Source organism: Aplidium turbinatum, chromosome 3, assembly GCF_918807975.1.
Source record: "Aplidium turbinatum chromosome 3, kaAplTurb1.1, whole genome shotgun sequence".
NCBI classification, from domain to species: domain Eukaryota; kingdom Metazoa; phylum Chordata; class Ascidiacea; order Aplousobranchia; family Polyclinidae; genus Aplidium; species Aplidium turbinatum.
The window spans coordinates 32198761-32221769 of record NC_137474.1 but is presented as its reverse complement, the minus strand read 5'-3'; the positions used below and the strand labels follow the sequence as shown (position 1 = coordinate 32221769).

Here is a 23009-nt window from a genome sequence, read left to right as displayed (position 1 = left end):
TTCTTTCATTAATACAAAAGCAATATTTCCTAAACATAAAAAGAATCCAAAAAAACAAAAACTGAAAAAATGCAAATATTAAGTGCTGATGAAATCAAAATGAAATACTTTTAAAGAAAAAGGTCTCAGCACATTCAGAAAAATTAAAAAAAAATGTTAGAAAAACTACCAGTGGGCTCCTATCGTAAATCCTACCTGATCAAAACAAAAAAACAAAAACTAGAAAATTGCTAAGTTGATCACACCTAGTATCATGACAGTTGTCAAACAATAGTATATCACGTTACAACAATTGATTGAACATCAACTAATGGAAGATAGATAGGATTTTTGTAACTGGTGTACAAGTTTCCACCTTGGTCATAAATGCTATGACATAATATATGTCAAGGACTGGAATCAACTGAGACATATAGGGTAAAGGACATAAACAGTAAAGCAAAGGTTAAGTAGTTTCACCCTATATTTTAGGTCGATTCCAATCTATGACATTGTGGTATTTTTAACCAGGACTGAGACTTGTGCACCAGCTCCAGATTTTTTGTGTGATGATAAAACAAAATATTACTGCATGGTAAGTGGTTCAAAACAACTTTCTTCAAGAAACTGAATGCTAAGCAAGACAAAAACATTGTGTTAAAATGAAATGTTTTAAACCATCCTTACATAATTAAAGAAATGATGAACCCAGCTGTCTATCGAACAAGAGATGACAAGAAACATTACATTGAACTAATTTTCATGAAATCCATATAATACGCTTTTCAAATAGGCACAGCAGAGAAGAATACAAAACTGAGCGTAGAGACCATGTTTTTGAAGTGGATTAATGGTACCATGGTAGATTGGTAGTTTGTTGCTATTTTCTGAATTTCAGCATTACGTAGCCTATGAAGTTAGCCTACTACTTTTTGGAATCTCTATCCTACATCTAAGCATGCCAGTGATTCTTATTTTTTTACCAATACAAAATTTTGTCTAAATCAATTTCGATCAACCATAACCTTGAAATATTGCACTGAAAAATTATGGTTGCATCGGTGTGCACATTAAACTGCAAAACCGATAATTTGTTGCTGATGGATAATCAGAATAAGGGTCAGATGTAGTGCAGTATCAAAAAATGTAAACAGTCGGTGCATGAGAACAACTTGCTTCATTTAACTTATTATGAAGAGAGGTAACTTCAAACAACAAAATGATATAACAATTAGATAATAATTCCTTTGAAATATTTTATATATATATCTGTGATGTAAAAGTGCCAAAAATCACTATAACAGTATTACCGCAAACAAACTATGATTAGTTAAATATGAAGATGATTAGACATCTACTGTACAATCTATTGTGCAACCTCTCAGACTGTAAAAATGTCGAAGCAGTTGAGCTTTGTCAATGGCAGCCTATGCCTTTCAGCCATGTATTAGGCAGTAGCCACTCTGCCCAGCTGATTTAAAATACATGCAGCTGCTATATTTCAAGCTGCTCAAGCGTATAAACAAATAATAATAATAATAATGTTAGTTTTTATATAGCGCTGTATCCATCGCAGAATGCGGTGCTCCTCAGCGCTTTACAAAGCAGACAGTGTCAATGCAGCCGTATAGAGGCGCAACTGAGTACGGTACATTATTACCCGAATCCACTCTATTACTCAGTGCCAAGCAGAAATTAGATTCAGTACCATTTTTAAAAAGTCTTTGGTATGACCCGACAAGGTATCAAACCCATGCCTACCGATTCAGAGGCGGGCGCACTAACCACTAAGCCACCAGTAAATAGGCTAATTTCAAAACTTCAAAAGCAGATAACAATTATGGTCATTCCTCCAAACACGAATTTTTTTTCTGAAACACGAAATATTTTTTATCACCCACTCTTTAATTCTGAAGATATATTTTTTTGGTGGTAATCCACTTCTAGCTACTTGCGTCTACCTTACAAAACAATTTATTTCAGGCGAAAATTCCATCAACTACGGAAATACGGAAGAAAATCGTGATATAGGAGAAGGATTTTCGTGGAAGGGGAAAAATCCCTAATGCGTAAATGCGCAGTTGGGAAAATTCGTGAATACAACAAATCTTTCAGTTGCACGTTTATTTTGGAATAAATTTGCTTCCATTTGACATGGTTAGCTCCTGCATACCTACTGATTATTTTCACATAGTTTCATCCGAAAAAGAAAAAAAAAACCTTGGCGTAGTGGATCCCGAAAACGATGTTGGTCTGTAGGAAAATATGTATAAATTACCACGTATCCGCAATTTTCCTGATTCTTATTTATTTAGTGAAAAAATATCAATCCAAACATTTTAAAGACTTGAGAACACAATAGCAGTGATGACATTACCCATCAATTGATTGATTGAATCTTTATCCTCAGACTGAGAAAGCTTCTAGCAGAGCTTAATCCTGGCAGTTTCGCATACTTGTAGGTAGAAGCTTTGAATCACTGATGCAGGCCCGGTCGCCGAGATTGACAGAGTGAAGTTTCCGATTGTTGAAGTCTTGTTGCAGGGAATTGCCAGGTGAAGGTAGTGTAAATTTACAGCTAAGCGATGAGCCTCTTGATGTGTCCGATTCCAGTGATAACGCGACAACCTCATCCTTCGATACAGCATCTGATGATTCCGTCTCTGACAGCTGGTTCTATCAAACAGACTTTGTGTTGCTCGCAGTATCCCAATTGTGAAATTGAAATAAATATCGATATTGAAAAGATATCGTATCGAAAATCTGATATATCGCCCAACACTAATTTCCACGTGTTTGGGAGGTTCTTGCCTTGGAAGACGATCAAGGATGGAAGAGTTTCACCGGCAGCACTGCAAGAGGCTAACACTGTTGTGTCAGCACGACCTGGACCGGAGGAGACCTTGGCATATCCACAGCCTATATTAATATACTTGCATATATCAAACATGTACTATGTTCCTGTTCCTGACAAATAAACCATTGATTGATTGACATTTGTAAATTTGCCTCCGGCTCTGAACACCCCCACACTAGCCTGTATAATATACATGTTTAAATAAGTTTCTACATTCTCTAATGCATATATCTGAATTATATCTGCATCCTAGGCAAAGGCTAACTCTTCATTACACTTCCATACCTTTTCCATGACCAGATCAAAACGGATATAGACGCTCTTGCGCAATGGTAAAATTGCTCGAATGCGCGATAATTAATATCGCCATCTAGCGGTTGCTGTTTTGAACTTTTATTTGCCACATGGCGCTAGAGTATTATTTTCCGATTTCATTGATGTTTCAATGGCAATTCTAGGTTCACCAGAAAAGATTTAACAGCAAAGTTAGTGCAGATGCTCAGAAAGTTTTCAATTTTATTAGGGGAAGGGTTTTGGTACTAGGTCAAACATTTGCTGATTGCTGAAATCTGAAAAGTGGTTTTGGTCTAATTTTTAGTGCAGAAATAGGGATAGCAATCTTCTTGCCTGTGCCATTTCAGTTTTTGAGTTTGAACAAATATTAGCCTGTTTATTTTGAAATTCGTGTTTGGGGTAATTTTACCAAAAATTCATTTTTGGGGGAATCACTATATACTGTAAACAAAGTTAGTAAAATTGAAAAATATGGGCTTACATGAATCAGGCTGACTTATTACTTCAAAGCTGAATGACAATGAGAAAGCACAATGAGAAAAATGTACCGTACATGTATGAAAAGCACAACACACAAATCCGGCCAGCAAATGGAAGAAGTTTATAGCCTATTTGAAGCAATCAACGTGTCAGCTAAATAAACAATAACAAACAATATGTGCCAAAACTGGTACGGTATGTGCCATGCTCAGGCTACTCACAAAAAGTAATCCCTAACCTGCAACACTACAGCAACTACAGTAGGCTACTACTGTACCGTACATAAGACTGCATCCTGGTCACAGCTAATTCGAGGTTTAAATAAAGAATAAAACTATTTCCATTCAACAATGAACAGTTGCTCTCACATGATAAATTTCCTTTCATTAAAGATAGGCCTGATAATTTTGAACAGACTAACCAACGAGCAAATCAGTCCTTTTCTAGATTGAATCAATGTATTATATTAAAGAAATACTGATTTAATGGTTAATTAATTATTCCAATTCACTCTTTGGCAACTCATCTGTGTTATCTATCTTAGATTCCAATTCCAAACAAAGACCAGCTGGCTGGTAGCTAGTAGCTTCCTCAAGGGGTCAAGAAAAGAATCAGAAAATAAAAGTATATATATATATATGCTGTGCCTTGAATACAGCAGTCGAATTTGAGTCAATTTCAATTGTTATGACAAGATTGCGCCATCCAATGGAGGTTCATTTATATAACTTTTGTTGACAAACGTTTTTATTTTTCATGATGGAGATTTATCACCACATGAAAAAAGTTTCAAGGAAAAATCATTCATGGCATAAACAGTTTATGCTACAGTTTGTGTTGCTATCATTCGCCTGAGCAACTATCGCTTTTGGTAGATTGAAATAGTTGGTAAGTTGGTAAGCGCGTCACTTCTGAAACAAAGAAGCTTCAAGATCAAGCGGCGCTGTTTCGACTCTCGGGGTGTGCGCTTGAGCAACGCACCGTCGCACGTTAAGGACTGCTCTCCATTCAGCGGCATCTAATGGATGGAATAATTCCCCGGCAACAAGACTTCAACAATCGGAAATTTCACTCTGCCAATCTCGGTGACCGGGCCTGCGTCAGTGATTCAAGGCCTCTAGCCTACAAGTAGGCCTATGAGAAACTGCCAGGATTAAGCTCTGCAAGAAGCTTTCCCAGTCCGAGGATAAAGATTCAATCAATCTATTATTGTCTGAAAAAAGCGGGGCAGCAGACTATCCACAATGCTAAAGGTCTTATTTTGTTGTTGTTATTTTGTTCAAAATAACTAGAGGTTGTAGCCTATTTTGACTAGTTTAGTATGTTTTTATTTCTGACCATCACAACGATAAACAATATATGCCAAACATAGCAAAGGTCTACAAAAAGGTAGAAGTGACAAAACGCGGAATGACGAACCAGCCTTGGTTGGTTTTGAACCTTTATCTTGACAAAGCCTTTGATAGGTTGTTCCTGGAGCGTTCCTCTAACGCCAGTGGTTCTCAAACTTTTATCCTTCCATTTCATAGAAATTTTATAATTTGTTTATATCTCTAATCATAATCTACTGCTACAGTTTGCCGGTGTCAGGAGATAATAATACTGTATCTGCAAGCATTTTATTACCGCAGTCAAGTTTAAATACGAAATAGAATGACTGTGCGACGACCTTAGAAAATTAAAACGACTCACCAGGGCATCGCGACGCACAGTTTGAGAACTTCTGCTCTAGGCTGTCGAAGGACACTTGTCGGGTAGCCTACGTTTAGAGAGCTTGTCCATTAACTATCCATATCCTGTTCTGACAGACGTGTATAGTAGGCCTATACACCATCTTTTTTATTTTTCCCTCCAAACTGAGGTACCGTACAAATAGAGTTTTATTTTGCTTTCTTATAGCCTACACAAATTAAATACTAAATTATTGAACAAAAGTCATCGTCGTCCTGACGATATCTAAGTTCAAGCCTTCACTCTAAGAAGCTAGCAGTTTTGAGCCTGTGCGTAATGCAAATGAGCCTTCGGAACAATTCCTGGCAGTTTTGCTTATTTTTATAGGCTTCGAACCACTGACGCAAGGCCAGTTACATAGATTGACAGAGTGAAATTTCCTATGGTTGAAATATTATTGCCGGGGAACTGTTCTACCTACTAAGTGCCGCTGAGTAAAGAGCAGTCCTGAAATGCGTTGACAGCACATCCCGAGAGCCGAACCAGCGCCGCTTCATCTTGAGTTGGGTGCTTAACTATTGAGCTAAAGGGGCGGACCCTTCTTGAGTGCAAGGCTTGGTCTTTTACATAAGACAGGTAAACCACTTTTACCCTTCCCGCCTACAAAAACTCCTCCCTAACGACAGACAAGTTGTTAGTGGTGAAAGAAAACGCTTTAAAACTACAGTAGAACTCGGTTAATCCGGATTCGATTTGACCGGCGATTCCATCCGGATTAACCGATGACGGTTCTATCAAGCCTGACGTTACCTAGATAGAAGGGTATCGGTAAAAATCACCGAAATTGAACGCATTAGTGTTGTCATCTGCCAATTCCGAGACGCGCGATCACCACATTAGCGACCCAGTGATAGAGTTCTTTTGAAATGCAGTATGCATGTAAAATGAATGTATTTTTAGACTTTGCGTCTAACACACTGGCAAAAGTTACATCTTCAGACATGCGTGTCGGAATAATCTGTAGTCACTCAAAACTTTTGAAAACAGTTAGGCTACCGAAGACGAGTTTCTATGGAAAACTTACGATAAATCGGGCAAATCCGGATAAAGCGATAGAGAAAGCGCAACTTTTGTCGGGAATAGGCGAAGATCCGGATTAAATAATCCGGATAATCCAAAGCTGTTTCTCAAGAAAAAGATTACAAATCATTTGTACTTCCAGTTTTATCCGGATTAGGCGAAGATCCGGATTAACCGAATCCGGATTAGGCTAACCGAGTTCTACTGATACATCGAAAACCTCCATAAAAAAATTCTCCATCGATGATCAACACACAAAAAACTACTCAACAAGATTGAATTCGGTGGGAATGTCCACAGTACACAAAGACAAGCTACATTAGAAGCATTGACTGCCATTATAAAAAAAGAGTTGGTTTGATTTATAATCGCTTATTACGCTTGATGCTGTGTCAAACACCCAGCCACAATTACAATGAATTACACGTTCTCTCTGAAAGGAAACAACTTCACATTAAATATAAAGATTAGATATAAAATTTCGATAATTCGGGTTTTGCTGATTGTTTAATTTGATAGCACATCACCCCTAATATGCGCAAAGCACCGACAGGAAAATGGGGTTTGTCAACTATGGCGACTAAGCTGACAAACACTAATCCTGAATTGACATGTGGAAGGGGGGGACCCAAGGCCATGGGGGACCTCACCGGTCTCTTTGTAGGAAATAACCACAGCAACTTAATCACCCTTCGGCAAGCGAATTCTTTGTGGGGTTAGGCTACATAAAATACAAACGAAAAACATGATGGCCTATAGGCCTAAAAATCTCTTGGCTACAAATAAACTCCAATGTAGTTCACCGAATACAAACATAAACTAACCACAACAAATGCATTGGAATGTGAGATCCTGAAGACGGTTAGATCAACTTGAAAACAAAAATTACCATATCATACATACTATAATAGTACAGTACAATTCCGTATCACTGAATTTCATTCACTGCTCAAAGCCGGAGTGTTCCAGTTTTTTCCAAGACAAAAGACTGCCGATCATGAGGTGGCGCCAACGACCCAATACAGTCACCAGGGCCCGATTAACCATGAGGCGCACGAAGCACAGGCCTCCTGCTTTTTGGGGGCCCCCAATTTTTGGTGTTAAATGTTGTACGGTACATTGTACACAATATTTCTGTTATTTCACTTTTAATGTAGAATTTCATGCTATCATACACTGAGATGCCCACCGAGGCATAATATTATATAAATGCAGCCTATTTCGTCCCCTGAATACTTCGTCCCCCGATTTCGTACCCTGAAAAGATCGAGAGAAATAATAGAACAAAGCCGAAGTCGCTGATCATCGGAGTTTCCGCAAACATTTTAACACTGTCATTAGCCTACGTTGTGTTACCAATGCTACTAGCCTACAGCTAGAAAATTCCAATGCAATTGCACCCCACTATCTTGCTTCTTTCCTGTTAGGGTAGGTTACGTCACAATGAGCAAAAGTCATTCATGGGGGCTGTCATGCAATACGGCCCAGGATTCACGTTTTTATTGAAACAACGCATTTTCGAATAGCGAAAAGAAGGAAAACATGGTTAGAGTTAGCCAAACAACAATAATAAAACTACAGTCTAGCATTAAGAGGAAGAAAGTGTAGTTCGGTTAGTTTTGAAATGTTTGCGGAAACTCCGATCAGCGACTTCGGCTTTGTTCTATTATTTTCTCGGTCGTTTCATGGTGCGAAATGGGGGTACGAAGTGTTTAGGGTACGAAATAGGTTGCACCCATATTCTATCATTATTAATGCTTTCATGGTCTTGGGCAGATTTGCTACTTGGAAAGTTACTTGTTATGCTAAGCTTCAGTTGATCACTGCTGCTCTGCATCGAAAGCGATTGCCAATAGGGGCCCCTAAACTTAGCTGTGCCTCGGGCCCCCGTGAGCCTTAATCAGGCCCTGACAGTCACACAGCACAAAGATTCACAAAATTAATTGTTCTTTCAAAGTTCCAATAAATCAAATAGTAAAGAACTTGTAGGTGGTAAAAACTTCAGTAAAAGTTAGCCTACTTCCTAACGAATTACATTTTTCGTTAACGACGTTAAGAAAATTTTTGAACATTGGAACGAACATAGGTTTGCTTGTCAGGTCGTGATTTCAAAGTATCATCCGTTGATTACAATCCGAAACTAAAGTCGGCAAAATACGCCAATGAGCCTCCCAGGAGTTACATCAATCCAGGAATTTCTAGATTGAATGTATGCTGTCTGGAAGTTACGGAAGATCAGAACTTACTTTACATTTACGACAAGAGTTGCTAAATGTAAGTAAACAAGCAATTTAAGAGTTATCCGTCATTGAAAGCAAGAAATTAAAGCAATGCTCGCCATTCTACGTATTGTAATATCATACATAATTATAATTAACAGCTAACTAACATGATGCGTTCAGTGCAAATTAAGCTAAACAATCACACGATGTATAAAGTGACAATCTACTTTCATTCCGGCGTTTCGTCAATCAGACACGACTGACTTCTTCAGGGGCTACCTGTCTAGCATGGCAAAACACATGACCATGTTGCTGAAATAAACTAAACATGTAAAATGAAAATTCAACTTCTAGACAAAAAGTATCGCGTGCAAAGTTTGAACTAGAAAAGAGGGGTTTAAATGTTAACGATCAACAAGAAACTTAAAAGACTACGCACTAACTGCACAGTGTACAATCAGCATGAAACCAATTTTTAAAAAAACGTCAAATAACCACTTACAATAGTTTATTGTGGATAGCAGGAAAAGAGATGCCATCATAACGATTCATTACATGAGGCTTTTGATTGATAAACCAACTTTCAGAAAACATTCGCGTTTTATAATCACTAAAAAAACAACTCTTTATCATTTTAGACGTCTTAGTTATTCGTCACAATGCCACAAACACGTTGACTACTACGATTTTCAAAAAAACCACACACTGATAAATATTTAAATTTCAATTCACACCATCCCAAACATCAAAAACTTATTTTAGCTAAAACTTTGTATGACCGCATTGACGCACATGTCGCAGTTGCCATTTGGTATATAAATATACCAAATTCCAAAAATTTGGTTCATTTTTTAGGCGTTTGGTAAGTAAATTTTGCGTTAGGTATATTTTGCTTATTTGGTATACCTTTTCATTAATTTTTTGTGTGTTTGCTATGCAAATTTTATGTTTGGCATATTGCACTAAGTTTGGCACAAATTTGGTATATTTTTAAAACTATTAAGTACAGACACCGATGTCGCAAGCAAATATCTAAAATTTTAAGCCTGCAACCTTAGTTTTTGTTGCTCATTTTTTGATGGAATGTGCCAAATATGGAGATGGTAGAAGGCCAGGCAATTCTAACTTCGTAATTTCTGAAATTGAAGGTGTAAAAGTTAGATGTAAAGCAATGCTTGAAGAAGCTCTTCAACGAGTCATCAAAAGATTGCCAGCATCTCAGGAAATATTTCAAAATTGGGCCCACCTAAGCCCTACTTATGTTTTAAGTCAAACATCACGAGCTTCTTTTTTTAACTTGTCTTTTCTTCATCTTGCTGAAAGTAATTCTTACTCTTTTGGAAGACCAATACAGAAAGATAATTTTTGTAGTTTGGAAAGAAGAACTATTTAAATCAAACAATGAGCTGTTACGGTATGCAACACAGAACAATTTTGGTTAGGAGTAGTGAAAAACTCTCAATTTAAAGAGTTGGCTTGCTATGCACATCACCGACCGGCTATGCGCTAACATGCTTGGCAACTCCAGTCAGCAATGCTGTTGTTGAGAGAATTTGCTTTCGTTACATGTTGTAAAACTAAGCCAAGGAACAGACTGCAAATCAACACCTTGGATTCGATTGTTAGTATTAGGATTGATTTAATTTTTTCTTCAAAATGCTGCAAAGACTTTAGGGCAACTGATAAAATACTGAAGTTGTTCAATGCGGACATGTACACGCAAAGTGAAATCATGCAAGACTCTACTGATGACTTTGAATCGTTTTTGTAATTTTTTTCAAATATGATAAATGATTTCATGCCAGCACCAAGTGTTTCCGCTTATACGTTCTTGGGTGTAAAGTACCTCGCAAGGTGAAGAGTGTAATTGCCCCTCACGTCCTAATTGTAAGTTTATTTTGAATGTGCAACAGTTTTTTAAAACAGACTTTCTAGGTCTTCAATTAATGTTTCACACTCTTTTTAAGAGTGCAAGACTTCTTACTATTTAGTTCAAGAATATTTTGAAGAGCCTTTTCTGAGCCAAACTTTTTTTTCTGGCTATGCTCTCTGCATCCTGCGACGGAATGGCCCGTTTCGGCGAGTCCGATTCGGCGAGTCCGATTCGACTAGTCCGATTCGGCGAGTTCCCTATTCGGCGAGAGCCCTTTTCGGCGAGTGCCCTATTCGGCGAGTTTTTGAAATTTTTAAAAGGAAATTATCGGGTACCGTAGCCTAATTGCAATTGCCGTTTTTACATCGTTTTAACGTCGCTAAACGTTGAAATCGTGCAGAAAGGAATGAAAAGAAAATGTTTGAACTATTAATTAAATTAAAATTCGTCATGTCAGTTTAGTTGTTTTTATTTCTGACCATCATATGAAAAACAATACACGTCAACATAGCAAAGGTAGAAGCGACAATTCACGTCAAAATAGCAAAGGTGTAGAAAAAGGTAGAAGCGACAAAACGCGAACGTTAAAACGTGCTTGTGACCGAAGTAAGTTATTGAGTTGAAAGAAATTTGGCAAGGTTGCATCACCTTCAAAAAAATTTAAGATATGAAGGAAAAATAAAACAAAGAAAATGTTACAAAAAAAATAATGTTTATGTCTATAAGTTAGTACTTTTGAATAGTTAAAATCATAGGCGCCTAACTATTTTTTTGGCCGTGGGGGCGAAAGCGTGTTTCATCAGCAGCAACGTAAATTCAGCGAAATGTCACGCAGATGGATGACGTAATTATGTCGTCACACTAGGATTGCTTTTATTGCCACACTCGGAGTTATCGCTACGTTCGACCTACCGTTAATTATTATAAACAAAGCTCGACCAAAACACATGCTATGCGTCTGCGTTGGCTAGCGGTTGATGGACTGCGACTCTTTAAGCTAAGCGCAACATAAAGTTTAGCAACAGATTTATTAGCATGAAACAAGAGACGAAAAGGTTTACTAAAAGGTATACTGTAAATGGAATGAAAATACTAACTTGATCATATGCTTGAAAATATACCTGTTGAAAGCAAAATCATTCATGTTTACATCAATTCAACAGCACGTCACCTTTAATAAATTTAAAAGTTGCTGACATCCGTAAACAGCCCTTGAAAAATAGCTACAGAGAGACGTTTGATTAAGTTTTCGACTTGATATTGCTCCCTTTTCACTACAATATCGCAACTTATGGCTGACCAGCTTTCAAGTTTCAATTCGCTGTAATACGCCCGTTTTCGTGTTGCAGATGAAACAAAAGATGCGCATATTCCCCGCCTTTGATCGGGTTTCTATGGCAACGGACGTGTGTGCGCCATGCAGTTTGCGCGAGTCCGTTGTTGTGTTGATTATGCTGCTTGTGCGACTGTGCGCAATGCGGTTTGTACCAGCCCTTGTTACGTTGGTTAGTGGTTACCTCGGGCCGAGACTTCAAGTTCATTTTCACAGCAACCGATTCACAGCCGCGACAACTCTCTGCAGAGGTTTCGACTTTCGAAAGCGACAGGAGGCTGTTTGCAAGTGCATTTAGTTAAACGCACGCTGCGTCAACGTAGCAAATTATGTTGTTTTTGGGTGCATTCAACATCTGATGACATTGAATCGACGCAAAATGGTAGATTTTTGCTATGTCACAGGCAGCAAAATCAGTCATTTTTACATTGATTCAACGTCCGCAGACGTTAAATCAACGTAAAAATGACAGATTTTTTTGTCTGGGGTGGGATTGTAGCATCGCTACTCGTTCTAGTGATTATTTACTGCGAAGCTGTTGCGGTTTGTATTTAAAAATGTTTTCCTGCTGCCGATCGCTAGTTCATCTAATGTTTTATGTATCAATGCCGCATAAAAAGTTGCTCCCACGCGGAAATATGCGTGGGGGCCTGGCCCCCACGGCTTAGGCGCCTATGGTTAAAATGATTAGTTTGGATCAACAAATGTGTGACCTACACTCCTACAGCTTAGATTGAAAGGAAATTATCGGGTAGGCTACCGTAGCCTAGTTATACCGACCAGCAAAAATATGTTCCAAGAACCCAGTTAGCCTAACAGTTCATTTTTACATTGTAGTAATAGAATGAAAAGGCTAACCAAATTTGTGGCCTATCGTTTTAACGTCGCTAAACGTTGAAATCGTGTAGAAAAGGGTGCTTTTGCTGACTAGGATACGTTGAAACTGAGAAACATTCACAGAAGCCCTACGATACGTTGCATTTTTAAGATAATGTATTCAGACGTTGAATCAATGTACAAATGAAATGTTATGCTAAATGGGTTCTTGGAACAAATCGTAGGGCTTCTGTGAATGTTTCTCAGTTTCAAAGTATCCTAGTCAGCAAAAGCTCCCTTTTCTACACGATTTCAACGTTTAGCGACGTTAACACGATAGGCCACACATTTGTTTAGCCTTTTCATTCTGTTACTACAATGTAAAAATGAACTGTGTTCTTGGAACAATTTTTTGCTGGTCTGGATAACTAGGCTACGGTACCCGATAATTTCCTTTCAATCCAAGCTGTAGGCCACACATTTGTTGGTCCAAACTAATCATTTTAACTATTCAAAAGTACTAACTTATAGACATAAACATGATCTATTTTATTTATTTTTTGTAACATTTTCTTTGTTTTATTTTTCCTTCATATCTTAAATTTTTCTGAAAGTGTTGCGACCGTGCCAAATTTCTTTCAACTCAATAACTTACTTCGGTCACAAGCACGTTTTAACGTTCGCGTTTTGTCGCTTCTACCTTTTTCTACACCTTTGCTATGTTGACGTATTGTTTTTGATATCATGATCAGAAAGAAAAACAACTGAACTGACATGACGAATTCAAACACGTTTTAACGTTCGCGTTTTGTCGCTTCTACCTTTGATATGTTGACGTGTATTGTTTTTTATATGATGGTCAGAAATAAAAACAACCGAACTGACATGACGAATTTTAATTTAATAGTTCATACATTTTCTTTTTATTCCTTTCTTCACGATTTCAACGTTTAGCGACGTTAAAACGATGTAAAAACGGCAATTATAATTAGGCTACGGTACCCGATAATTTCCTTTCAAAAATTTCAAAACCTCGCCGAATAGGGCACTCGCCGAAAAGGGCTCTCGCCGAATAGGGAACTCGCCGAATCGGACTAGTCGAATCGGACTCGCCGAATCGGACTTGCCGAATAGTAGCAGACCCTCCTGCGAGGTAAACAATGTTACTTTGTGTTGTTAATTCGTCCATTTAATAACACCAAGCCTGTGATGATAACTTAGTTTTTAGTACTTGATAGAGGTGTCGTGCTTGTGCTTTGGCTTTTCCAAAAGATATTTGGCTTTTTTATTTTCATTTTGGCTGAATTTTTGGTCAGGTTTGGCTTTTTGCAATTTTGATCTCGCAACCCTGTCTAGAAGTTGAATTTTGAATGTTTAGTTGATTTCAGCAACACAACATGGTCCCGTGTTTTGCCATGCTAGACAGGTAGTCATTAGCTGGTCTTGCTTCCTGAAGAAGTCAGTCGTGTCTGATTGACGAAACATCGGAATAAAAGCAGATTGTCACTTTATACATCGTGTGATAGTTTATCTTAATTTGCACCAGTAGAACGCATCATGTCATTTAACTAAATGCCTGGTGAACACTAACAGCCTCATTCAATTTTCAGTATAATTACTAGTGTTGCATTTCAGCATTCTTAAAAATTAGTTCTTATTCACGGAATATATTAAATAAAACATTTGACAACCAATGGCAACTTCTGGACCGGTGCAACCAATTTAGAATAGCCTGCTTTCTGACAAGCAGTATTCAAGCAGTATGTACGTTTGTCTAAATACAACATGTTGTGAATCTCAGTTCCAAATTTCGGATAGCAAAGACCGTCCTTTCAAAGTTTCTTGCTCAAGGACAGAACGGCAATAGTTGGACATATCGAACACCATAACTTCGAAGTCCAATGTGCTAGAACTGCGGCAGGCTAACGGAATGAGATTGACGTAAAAACAAAGTCCAGAGCCCTTTCAGCAATCAACTTATGGTGCTTAACGTTTGCACAGAGTATACAGACAGACTATCGGTGCACTTTGAAGGTTTTCAGACCTTTATAGACGGTCTGTTCTTACAGCTTGTAACCTTTAACAAATGGAATCCCGCTTGGAACTGTGTTTTTGTAATGCACATATTGGTCTTGAAAAAAGTTGAGCAAAGTCAGCTCTTCAAAATATATTCTCTCTTCGAAAAACTTCCACGAGGCAATGGCATATCCAACCAAACAGACAGGATTGCAAAGCAAGATCTGTCACAAACACAAATATGCGTCATTGGATTAAAAAAGATAAAAAATAAACGTTTGAACAACAAGATCATAACGACCTGGAGTGAGAAAAATAAGCAAAACTACTAAGTGGATGACTTTGACTTGTGCGGCTCAAATGCACTTGCACACTCCTCGAGCAAGCTTACTAAACCATCGGTGTGTGGTCTTAAATCGTAATAAATTCGTTTCTTCACAGAGCTCGACGTGCATCTAATAAAGTGCTATTGAAATAACATCAAGTATAGTGCAAAATTTTGAATCAATTTGTAAGCTTCCACTGCGACTGATTGGATTATGTACTCATCGACATCACTATTGTCCATGGCATAAGAAGCATGTATCGCAAGTATTCTAGTTTAATTATCCCAATAAACTTTAGCCAGACGAAAGTGTTTTCATCTCATTTACTTCAGTTCTAGTCCTTGAAAGTCTTTTTAGTTCAGTGCATTCTCTGACGTTACCAAAATGTGTCAAAGTATAATTTCATCAATGTATCTCTATAGCCAGAAAACCAGTCATTTTTACAATTTAACGTTTACAGATACAGACGTTAAATAAATGCAAAAATTATTAATTTGCTGGATAGCCAATAACTTCTTGACAATACGTTGATAGCTTGGATCAGTTAGAAATAAAAATAACTTTAACACCACTATCCAAACCTGAGTTGATATGCTCCAACAAAACCAACCAGTGTAAGACGGATGACGGAAAATGGAATAAACTCCCCTTGTGATTAGAACGTGGTTATCACGCTTGCGATACTGAACCACGTGGTTAAAGCTTTTTCCTTTTGAAATTCAAAGAACGATATAAATGATGCTTAAAGCTCAAGCTTAAAAAAACTTGTCATTTTTTTGCGTTGGCGACGTTGAAATAATCAAACAATGCAGAAATGACAACTTTTGTAAGCTGGAAAATAAATACATTGTTCATTACCAGTAGATAAAACAACTCAGAGAGCATATAGTATGGACTTTTTTTCCATAGCCGTAGGAGATGGGGGGGGCAGGGGGGCGGCAAAGGTTTTACTCTCCTACGGCTACGCCTTTTTTATATAGATTCGATGTTTGCAGACATTGATTTAATCTGAAAGAAAACTGATTCGTTGGCTGAGTAAATACATGAGAAACTGAAGTTGCTTTTAAATTGTATCATCACAATAAGTCACAACATTCTAGACAGCAACAAAATTCAACTTTTTATAGTGATTTCCACTGAAATTGACAATCAATAGACTCACCAGCAGTGTACATCGCAGTTTTGCGAAATAAATCGCCCAATATGCACATTACAAATCCAAAATATATAAGACAGCGAATTTGTTTCATTCCTAAACATGTACACAAAAATTAATATGGTATTTCAACAAAGAGACTTAAGCATATATTCAGCATGTTTTGGTACGAGAATTTGGGCGCTGGAATTATGCTCACGTATACAAGTATGCTTCAATAAACTCTTTCATCAACTCAAAGGCACAATGAGACAACAATGTTTCCATATGTTGTACTCAAATACCTGCTCAGATTTCACTGGTAAATGTACGAGTGTAGTTTAGTAATCAAGATGAAACTTATTTTTACAAATCTTTGAACCCTTAACCCTAACCGCATGTTTCTGTTATTTTGGCATGAGTTTCAGGGTCTTTTCTTTGTCAGAATCAATCAAGTTGTGGAGAATTTCATAAGTTTTATTAAAATGTATTTATAGCTTCAAACCAGTGAAAAGTGTTTTTAGTCATTTTATATTAACTCACATTTAACTAACATCAAACAAACTTTTGTGTTGCGCTTAGTCTCCTAGTTGATACTTGAAGTTGCTTATATTTTAACCATACCTATTACCTAATTGGTTAAAAAAATATATATAAAAAAATTATATATATATATATACCTTTAAGTTATTTTGGCAGCCGATTGTAGCATCGAATAGACAGCGATAGACACGTGTTTCGCCCATGAGGCTGGGCTCATCAGTATCGCACCGTATTCTTGCCACTTGAGTAATCGACCGCCGCTTTACCAGTCAGTTTAACTCTTATCTTTGTGGAAAGAAAGAGCCAACAAAACCAGCAGGTGCCAGGGGTAGGTCGATGGTCTATTCGATAGGTCTATTCGATGCTACAATCGGCTGCCAAAATAATTTAAACGTTTAATTGGAGGTCTCAATGGCTGGCGTGGAAGCTACACCGTTCTGGTTAGCGAAGCGTCACTGCAGCTCGCTGTGCTAGTGAGTAATCAGCCTTGTGCTGATAGCCGGGAAGAACGCCCTTCTTCATATATATATACCAGTACTGTAGTTGTACCCTGTCGCAAGTGACAGTACCCTGTCGCAAGTACCCTGTAGCAAACCTTTTCCAAATAAAATTTTTTAAAACGTCAACTTAATAAATCACAGCCACTTCAATCTATGGATGAGCATTTCTTTCGAGTATGAGAGAAACTTTCAGACGATGCGCTTGCATTGAAGCAAACACAGCATTGAACTACAAAAGGTAATCACAAATAACATACCTGGAAAGAAGTACATCAGAACTCCATGTTCTATCCAACTAGCTGCCAAAGCTAAATTAAATGCAAGACTGTGATTCAAAATGAATGAATCAAGATTGACAGTGGATGGGATCAAAATAGCGGTTGCAAAGTATTCACCAAAATGGAACAATGATAATACGCACATATAAAAACCGGTTGATAAAAAAACAAACGAAGCATAAAAAATAATATTTAATCCAATGGAGAAAAATAAGCCAAGACAATACGCCCTCCATGCAACCTGAAAATGAAAAAAAAAACATTGCATTGAACGTTTTTTTAAGGTGTTTTAAAGACGATTCATCTCAAATTGCCTGATTAGAGCATTTGTTTCATAAGTGGTAAGACGAAAACTTAAACTGTAGATTTACCATAAATGTTATTTTTTTACACGCCACAGTATGATATTATATGGCACATTTCATGAACAAACTCTACACAAGCAATAAAGGCATGCATCTACTTGTTGCTATGATGTAACATTCAATCAACATAAAAAACCTGTCACATTATGGGCTTTCAGGATTAAGTTCATTTATGCTCTTGCTAAATCTGCAATTAGTGTACTTCCAAATGACCACAAAATACAGTAAATAATGAAGATTTTAGGTCAATTTTTTTGAGATCTTAATATTGAAACGAACCTTCTACATCTTATTCATTCTGGCTCATAAGATCATGTTTTACCAACCCAAAGAAACAGCTAAGGAGCTTTTGACTAAAAAACTACAAATGCAAAGATACATACCTGCACAAGATCTCCTTTCGACTTAAGGAGAACTAGTGAATGTAAAATCACAATGATTACCAGTCCAGGAAATAACGAATAAAGATTTGCAGCTGACCAGAGCACAAGGATGATAATCCATGTCAATGCAGAAGAAGCAAAGCCAAGAAGAGCCACCTCAGCATTTATAAACATGACTCTATTTCTGATTGCAGTTTATTAGAAAAGATAAAAAGCAAAAATCAGTTATTATGTGAATTACACAAAACTATGTCTTTGAATGACATTATATATATGCTTCATTTCATATTACAGTAAATGCTTCAATGTTGAACATCAGTTTCAATAATGGCTGACAGCTACATAAAAAGTACAAATCCTTCGAATTCAGAATCTCCAGCAAAATATTGTCATGTATTTAAGTACCAGTACATTTTAATTAAAAAGACATAGCCAACTCAATAATGCAAAAACCAACGCTTACAAATTGACCAAACTTAATGAACTGGTACGGCATCTGAATAAATCTCAGCAAATAAACTATTTTACAACTCAGCGTTTTACCAAGTAAAGTGAAGTGACTGATTTTGTGAACCAGATACTTTTAAACCATGCATACATAAAACACATGCTTTCAAAATTACTATTATGCGTAATGCAAGGGCTGTATACAGCAGCATACATTAGGCCTACAGATGTTAAAGTAAAGCATAAAAATCCGTTTATTAACTTTAAATGTTTTATGAGTTGGGGAAAATTAGCAACAAAAAGAATTATCCAACCAGCAAGGTAGAAGTTTTTAATCGTGGTTTGTCGCAACAGAGCTATTGATATATTTGCAAATCAATAGAAGATGGTTTGATGTGTACAAAGACGTAAATATACAGTAAATAATCTGGTAATCTTCAACAATGACAAAACATAAAAAAACACAATTACTTTATTCTCACTCAAGTCAGCAAAATCATGTTTAGCTAGAAATCATACTTGATACCTTGCAGTGGTTCAAAACCAGATAAAACCCTGAAGAAAGGTTTCTACCAGACATTGAGTGAGAATAAATTAGCAGTCATGCTTTGAAAAGCTACATAAAGTCACGTTTTCAAGCTCTTTATATAAAGCATTGTACATACGGTATGTCTAATTGTCTATTTAAAATATATATATCAATTTCTTAAGACAGCTTTTCGAAAATAATTTTATCAGGTCCCATGACAAACAGCAATCCATAATTCTTCTCATAAGCTTACGAAATTGATCATGTTGCTCACAAAATCGAAAAACAGAAATTTTAAACTAAAGTGTTGGACCTACTGGCAAAATTACGCTACTGTCAACTCCGTATTCCGATCACATAATGAAGCCAAATGGGTGGGATTGACTTGATGGTTTCATTAAATAGGAAAAATTGCACATAATAGGCTTGTGGGACCAACTAACCGATTGATCATGTATCAGCATTAATATTGAGACTAACTGTATCTTGTTTTCAAACAAAACCACAATCACTTTTCAAAAATCCAGTCAAAACAGACCGAAGCACGTCTTTTAGGCACCTAGACCAGGGTTGTCCAAACTTTATGGGACGCGGGACGCATTCGGCAAGGAAATTAGATCGCGGGCCGCAGTTGACATTTTTCCTCTTATACACTGTCTCACCGTACCAGATGTAAAGTAAAACACGTACATGTGTAAATGAATCTTTATATTTATCATAAAAACATATTGGGGAATAGATTAAAGAAGCTAAGATGTGAATACTACGAATAAGAGAGTTTTGGAAATTTTAAGCAACGTCAGTAGACCAGGAAACCTTATAAATAACTGACAAGTATGAATAAGAATAAACCATAAATTTATTCGTAAAAAATATTTAAGGAAGTACGTAAAACGGTACAGTTTACTTAAAATTCAGCGAGATGGGTGTGCCTGCATTTTGGAAGCCAGCTCCTTTGTGTCAATGTCAACTGAGGTTAAGGCTAAACGAAGGCAGGCTTCGAGAGATGTTTGTTTAAGTAGATTCCTCTCTTTGGATTTAATCGACTTCATTGCGGAAAATGCTGCTTCACAAAGGTAGGTACTGCCAAACATTGACAGCAAGTGCAATCCAAAACGGCGTAAATTAGGATAATGCTCTTCAGAAAGAAGAGGCCAAAATTGAGTGATTGGCAGTGCAGCTTTGCTTAATAAAAACTGGTCACTTTGCAAGTCACACAATTCAAGCTGCAAATCGTCATCGGCTTCTGATATAGTTATAGTCAGCGGAGCATTGAATACATTGAAGTTTTTTGGATTTAGCCATCAAAAGTGATACATCATAAGAAGCAATGGTTGTAGAAGACGAAGGCTTCACTAATTGAAACATGTTTTCTTGACGCTTACGCAGGTTTGATTTGAGATCATTGAGTAGGGCTCGCCGCGCCTCACCAGTGTATTTATCATAGCCAGTGACATGAAGAGTGCTGTAGTGTCGTTGTACATTGTACTCTTTCATAATAGATATCATTTCATTACAAATTAAACATAAAACTTATATGCGGATTTTTATAAATTTACCATTTTAAGGTTGTTTTTCTAGGGTCGGCTTATATGCGAGGATATACGGTAATTTTTAAAAGTTTTCTAGAAGAGGCGGCGGGCCGCATTGAAGGAGGTCGCGGGCCGCATGCGGCCCGCGGGCCAGGCTTTGGACAACCCTGACCTAGACAATTAGGTACCTGAGAAATAGGTGCGCACACTGTGGCATCAGAATATTTAGGTACGGCGCATTGTGACTCCCGGTCATTTAGGTGCTATTCCCAGTAAAGTTTATTTCATTAGGTGATGGATGGTAATACTGCAGATCATATCAGCCTGGCAGGAAGGGCAATGCTTTTCACACAAAATGTTCACTTCTAGTTAAGTCAAATAATAACTACACAAAACATCATTAAAAACATATCATACCGTATATTCAAGTGGGGTGTGGTAAGTTGAATGAAGAATAACTTAGTTTTTCATCAAAGACCCCGACTAGGTTTAAAAACGATAAAAATAGCCTACCTTAACGCCAGCAAACAAGTTTGTAATTTCCATACCATATTTGCAATAAAGCAGAATAGCAAAACAGTAGGCCTAGCCTACCAATTAAGCAAAGTCGCACAATTACACTTGCAACTTGTACGGAATGGCCCGATTCGGTGAGTCCGATTCGGTGAGTTCCCTATTCGGTGAGAGCCCTATTCGGTGAGTTTTTTTTTTAAATTATTGCGCGCCGTAGCCTAATTATCATTGCCGTTATAGAATTAGGGGATAGGGGTTGGGTTAGGGGGTTTTTGGGGGTTGCGGTTTTGGGGTTAGGGGGTTTTTGGGGGTTTTTTGGGGGGTTTGGGGGTTTGGGGTTTTTTGGGGTTTTTTTGGGTTTTTTTTGGATTTTTTTTTGGGAGTTTTGGGGTTTTTTGGGGGTTTGGGTTTTGGGGTTAGGGGTTTTAATTAGGCTACGGTACCCGATAATTTTCAAAAAAAAATTCAAAAAAATCACCGAATAGGGCTCTCACCGAAAAAGGCTCTCACCGAATCGGACTCACCGAATAGTAGCAGACCCGCAACTTGTAGCCAGGGTGCATAGAGATGTGTTCATATCAACAGTAATACAGCGTTGTCTTACATCTACTCGCCACACGACCTATTCATCCCGAGTAGAAGTAATTGCTAAAGATAACAGATTAAACAAAGTTCCATCTCGCTGCAGCTTGTGTTCAGAATGCATAGCAATGTCCTGTGGAAGTGTGCTTATACCAAGAGCAGTAGAGCGTTGTCTCACACTTTAGTAAATACCTTTATCAAAAGTGGCAGCTCCAGTCAAACAATGTGGGAGTTTCTTCGAGGAGTAAGCCACATCTTCTACATGGGACGTTAAGCTAATAACTTGCTTTTTGTATGTTTGTTGTTTTTTGTTTTACTTATTTTATTATTTCCAGTGTTTAATTGCCCATTTCCGTATTTCATTTATTGGTTAATAAAAATCTTCCTCCTTACACCTTGTGCACCTGTTTACACAAAAAAGCTTGCTAATCGGGTTCTTGGCTTTACTTGTATAGTCAGGCACTGCACACTGATATATATATATGTTAGTGAAGTACACTTTGTAACAAAGCGGGGAGAACTGTTAAATAATCAAGCATTTCTGATAAATGAGTATTATGATTGTAATTTGACACACCAAATAGCACCGCACCTAAATATCCTGACGCCACAGTGTGCGCACCTATTTGCTAAGCGCCTAACTGCGCAAAGCGCCTAACTGCGCCAAGCGCCTAACTACACCTAAAAGACGATGACCCAAACAGACAAGACAATTAATTACATGACTAATTTTGTAAAAAAAAAAATAATTTATTGTTATTTTTTATTCAAACAAAAAGTAAGCTGCAAGGGTATGAACTTTGAATTTACAATCCTTAAGTAGTTAATGCAAGAAAATTGTGCAGTTCTTCAACATGTAAATAACCATTAACCATACTTTGTAAGGCACTGTTAGTTTAATGCAAAAAAAATGGAAACAAACATTTAATTAGTGCACTTTTTGTTACAAATACAATAGAACTTAGTCAAACATTGACAAATTGTCTGTATATATGGGCGCCAAACAAACGTGGGAATTAAGTTAACTGTTAATCACTTTATGCTTTGCAAAACACCCTAGAGCAAAATTACCCAAATCTTGTGACATCAGACAATAAAGACTGAAAAATAATAAAAGCAAAAACTAGGATATCGAAACATGAACATATTCTCATTCTTCAAGTCGGCGCCAGAACGTGCATAGCATTTCACCTCAACATTTCTTTCGTAAATTTAAGACATTTCACTTACAAGCAGACAAATGTGTAATTTTAGT

At 37.3% G+C, this 23009-nt stretch overlaps 1 protein-coding gene across 1 annotated transcript; it reads right to left on the bottom strand.

The window, feature by feature from the left end:
• Positions 1 to 14501: 14501 nt before the first annotated feature.
• On the bottom strand, positions 14502 to 18331 carry LOC145766375 (protein-S-isoprenylcysteine O-methyltransferase-like). Its single transcript, XM_082578075.1, has 5 exons — positions 18152 to 18331; positions 17383 to 17644; positions 16110 to 16199; positions 15529 to 15656; positions 14502 to 14845 (listed from the first exon to the last, which is right to left on the bottom strand). The coding sequence occupies exons 1-5, from the start codon at positions 18323 to 18325 to the stop codon at positions 14669 to 14671; spliced, it is 831 nt and encodes a 276-aa protein (XP_082434201.1). The 5' UTR covers positions 18326 to 18331; the 3' UTR covers positions 14502 to 14668.
• Positions 18332 to 23009: the final 4678 nt, after the last annotated feature.

What these genes read in the sequence shown, in the direction of transcription:
- LOC145766375 (XM_082578075.1), bottom strand. Translation starts at nt 18,325, where the DNA reads ATGTTTATAAATGCTGAGGTGGCTCTTCTTGGCTTTGCTTCTTCTGCA. An exon ending in CGAAAGGAGATCTTGTGCAG is followed by an intron (nt 17,645 to 18,151) that starts GTATGTATCTTT and finishes TTTCATTTTCAG; the next exon opens with GTTGCATGGAGGGCGTATTG. An exon ending in GTTGGAGCATATCAACTCAG is followed by an intron (nt 14,846 to 15,528) that starts GTTTGGATAGTG and finishes TGTTTGTGACAG; the next exon opens with ATCTTGCTTTGCAATCCTGT.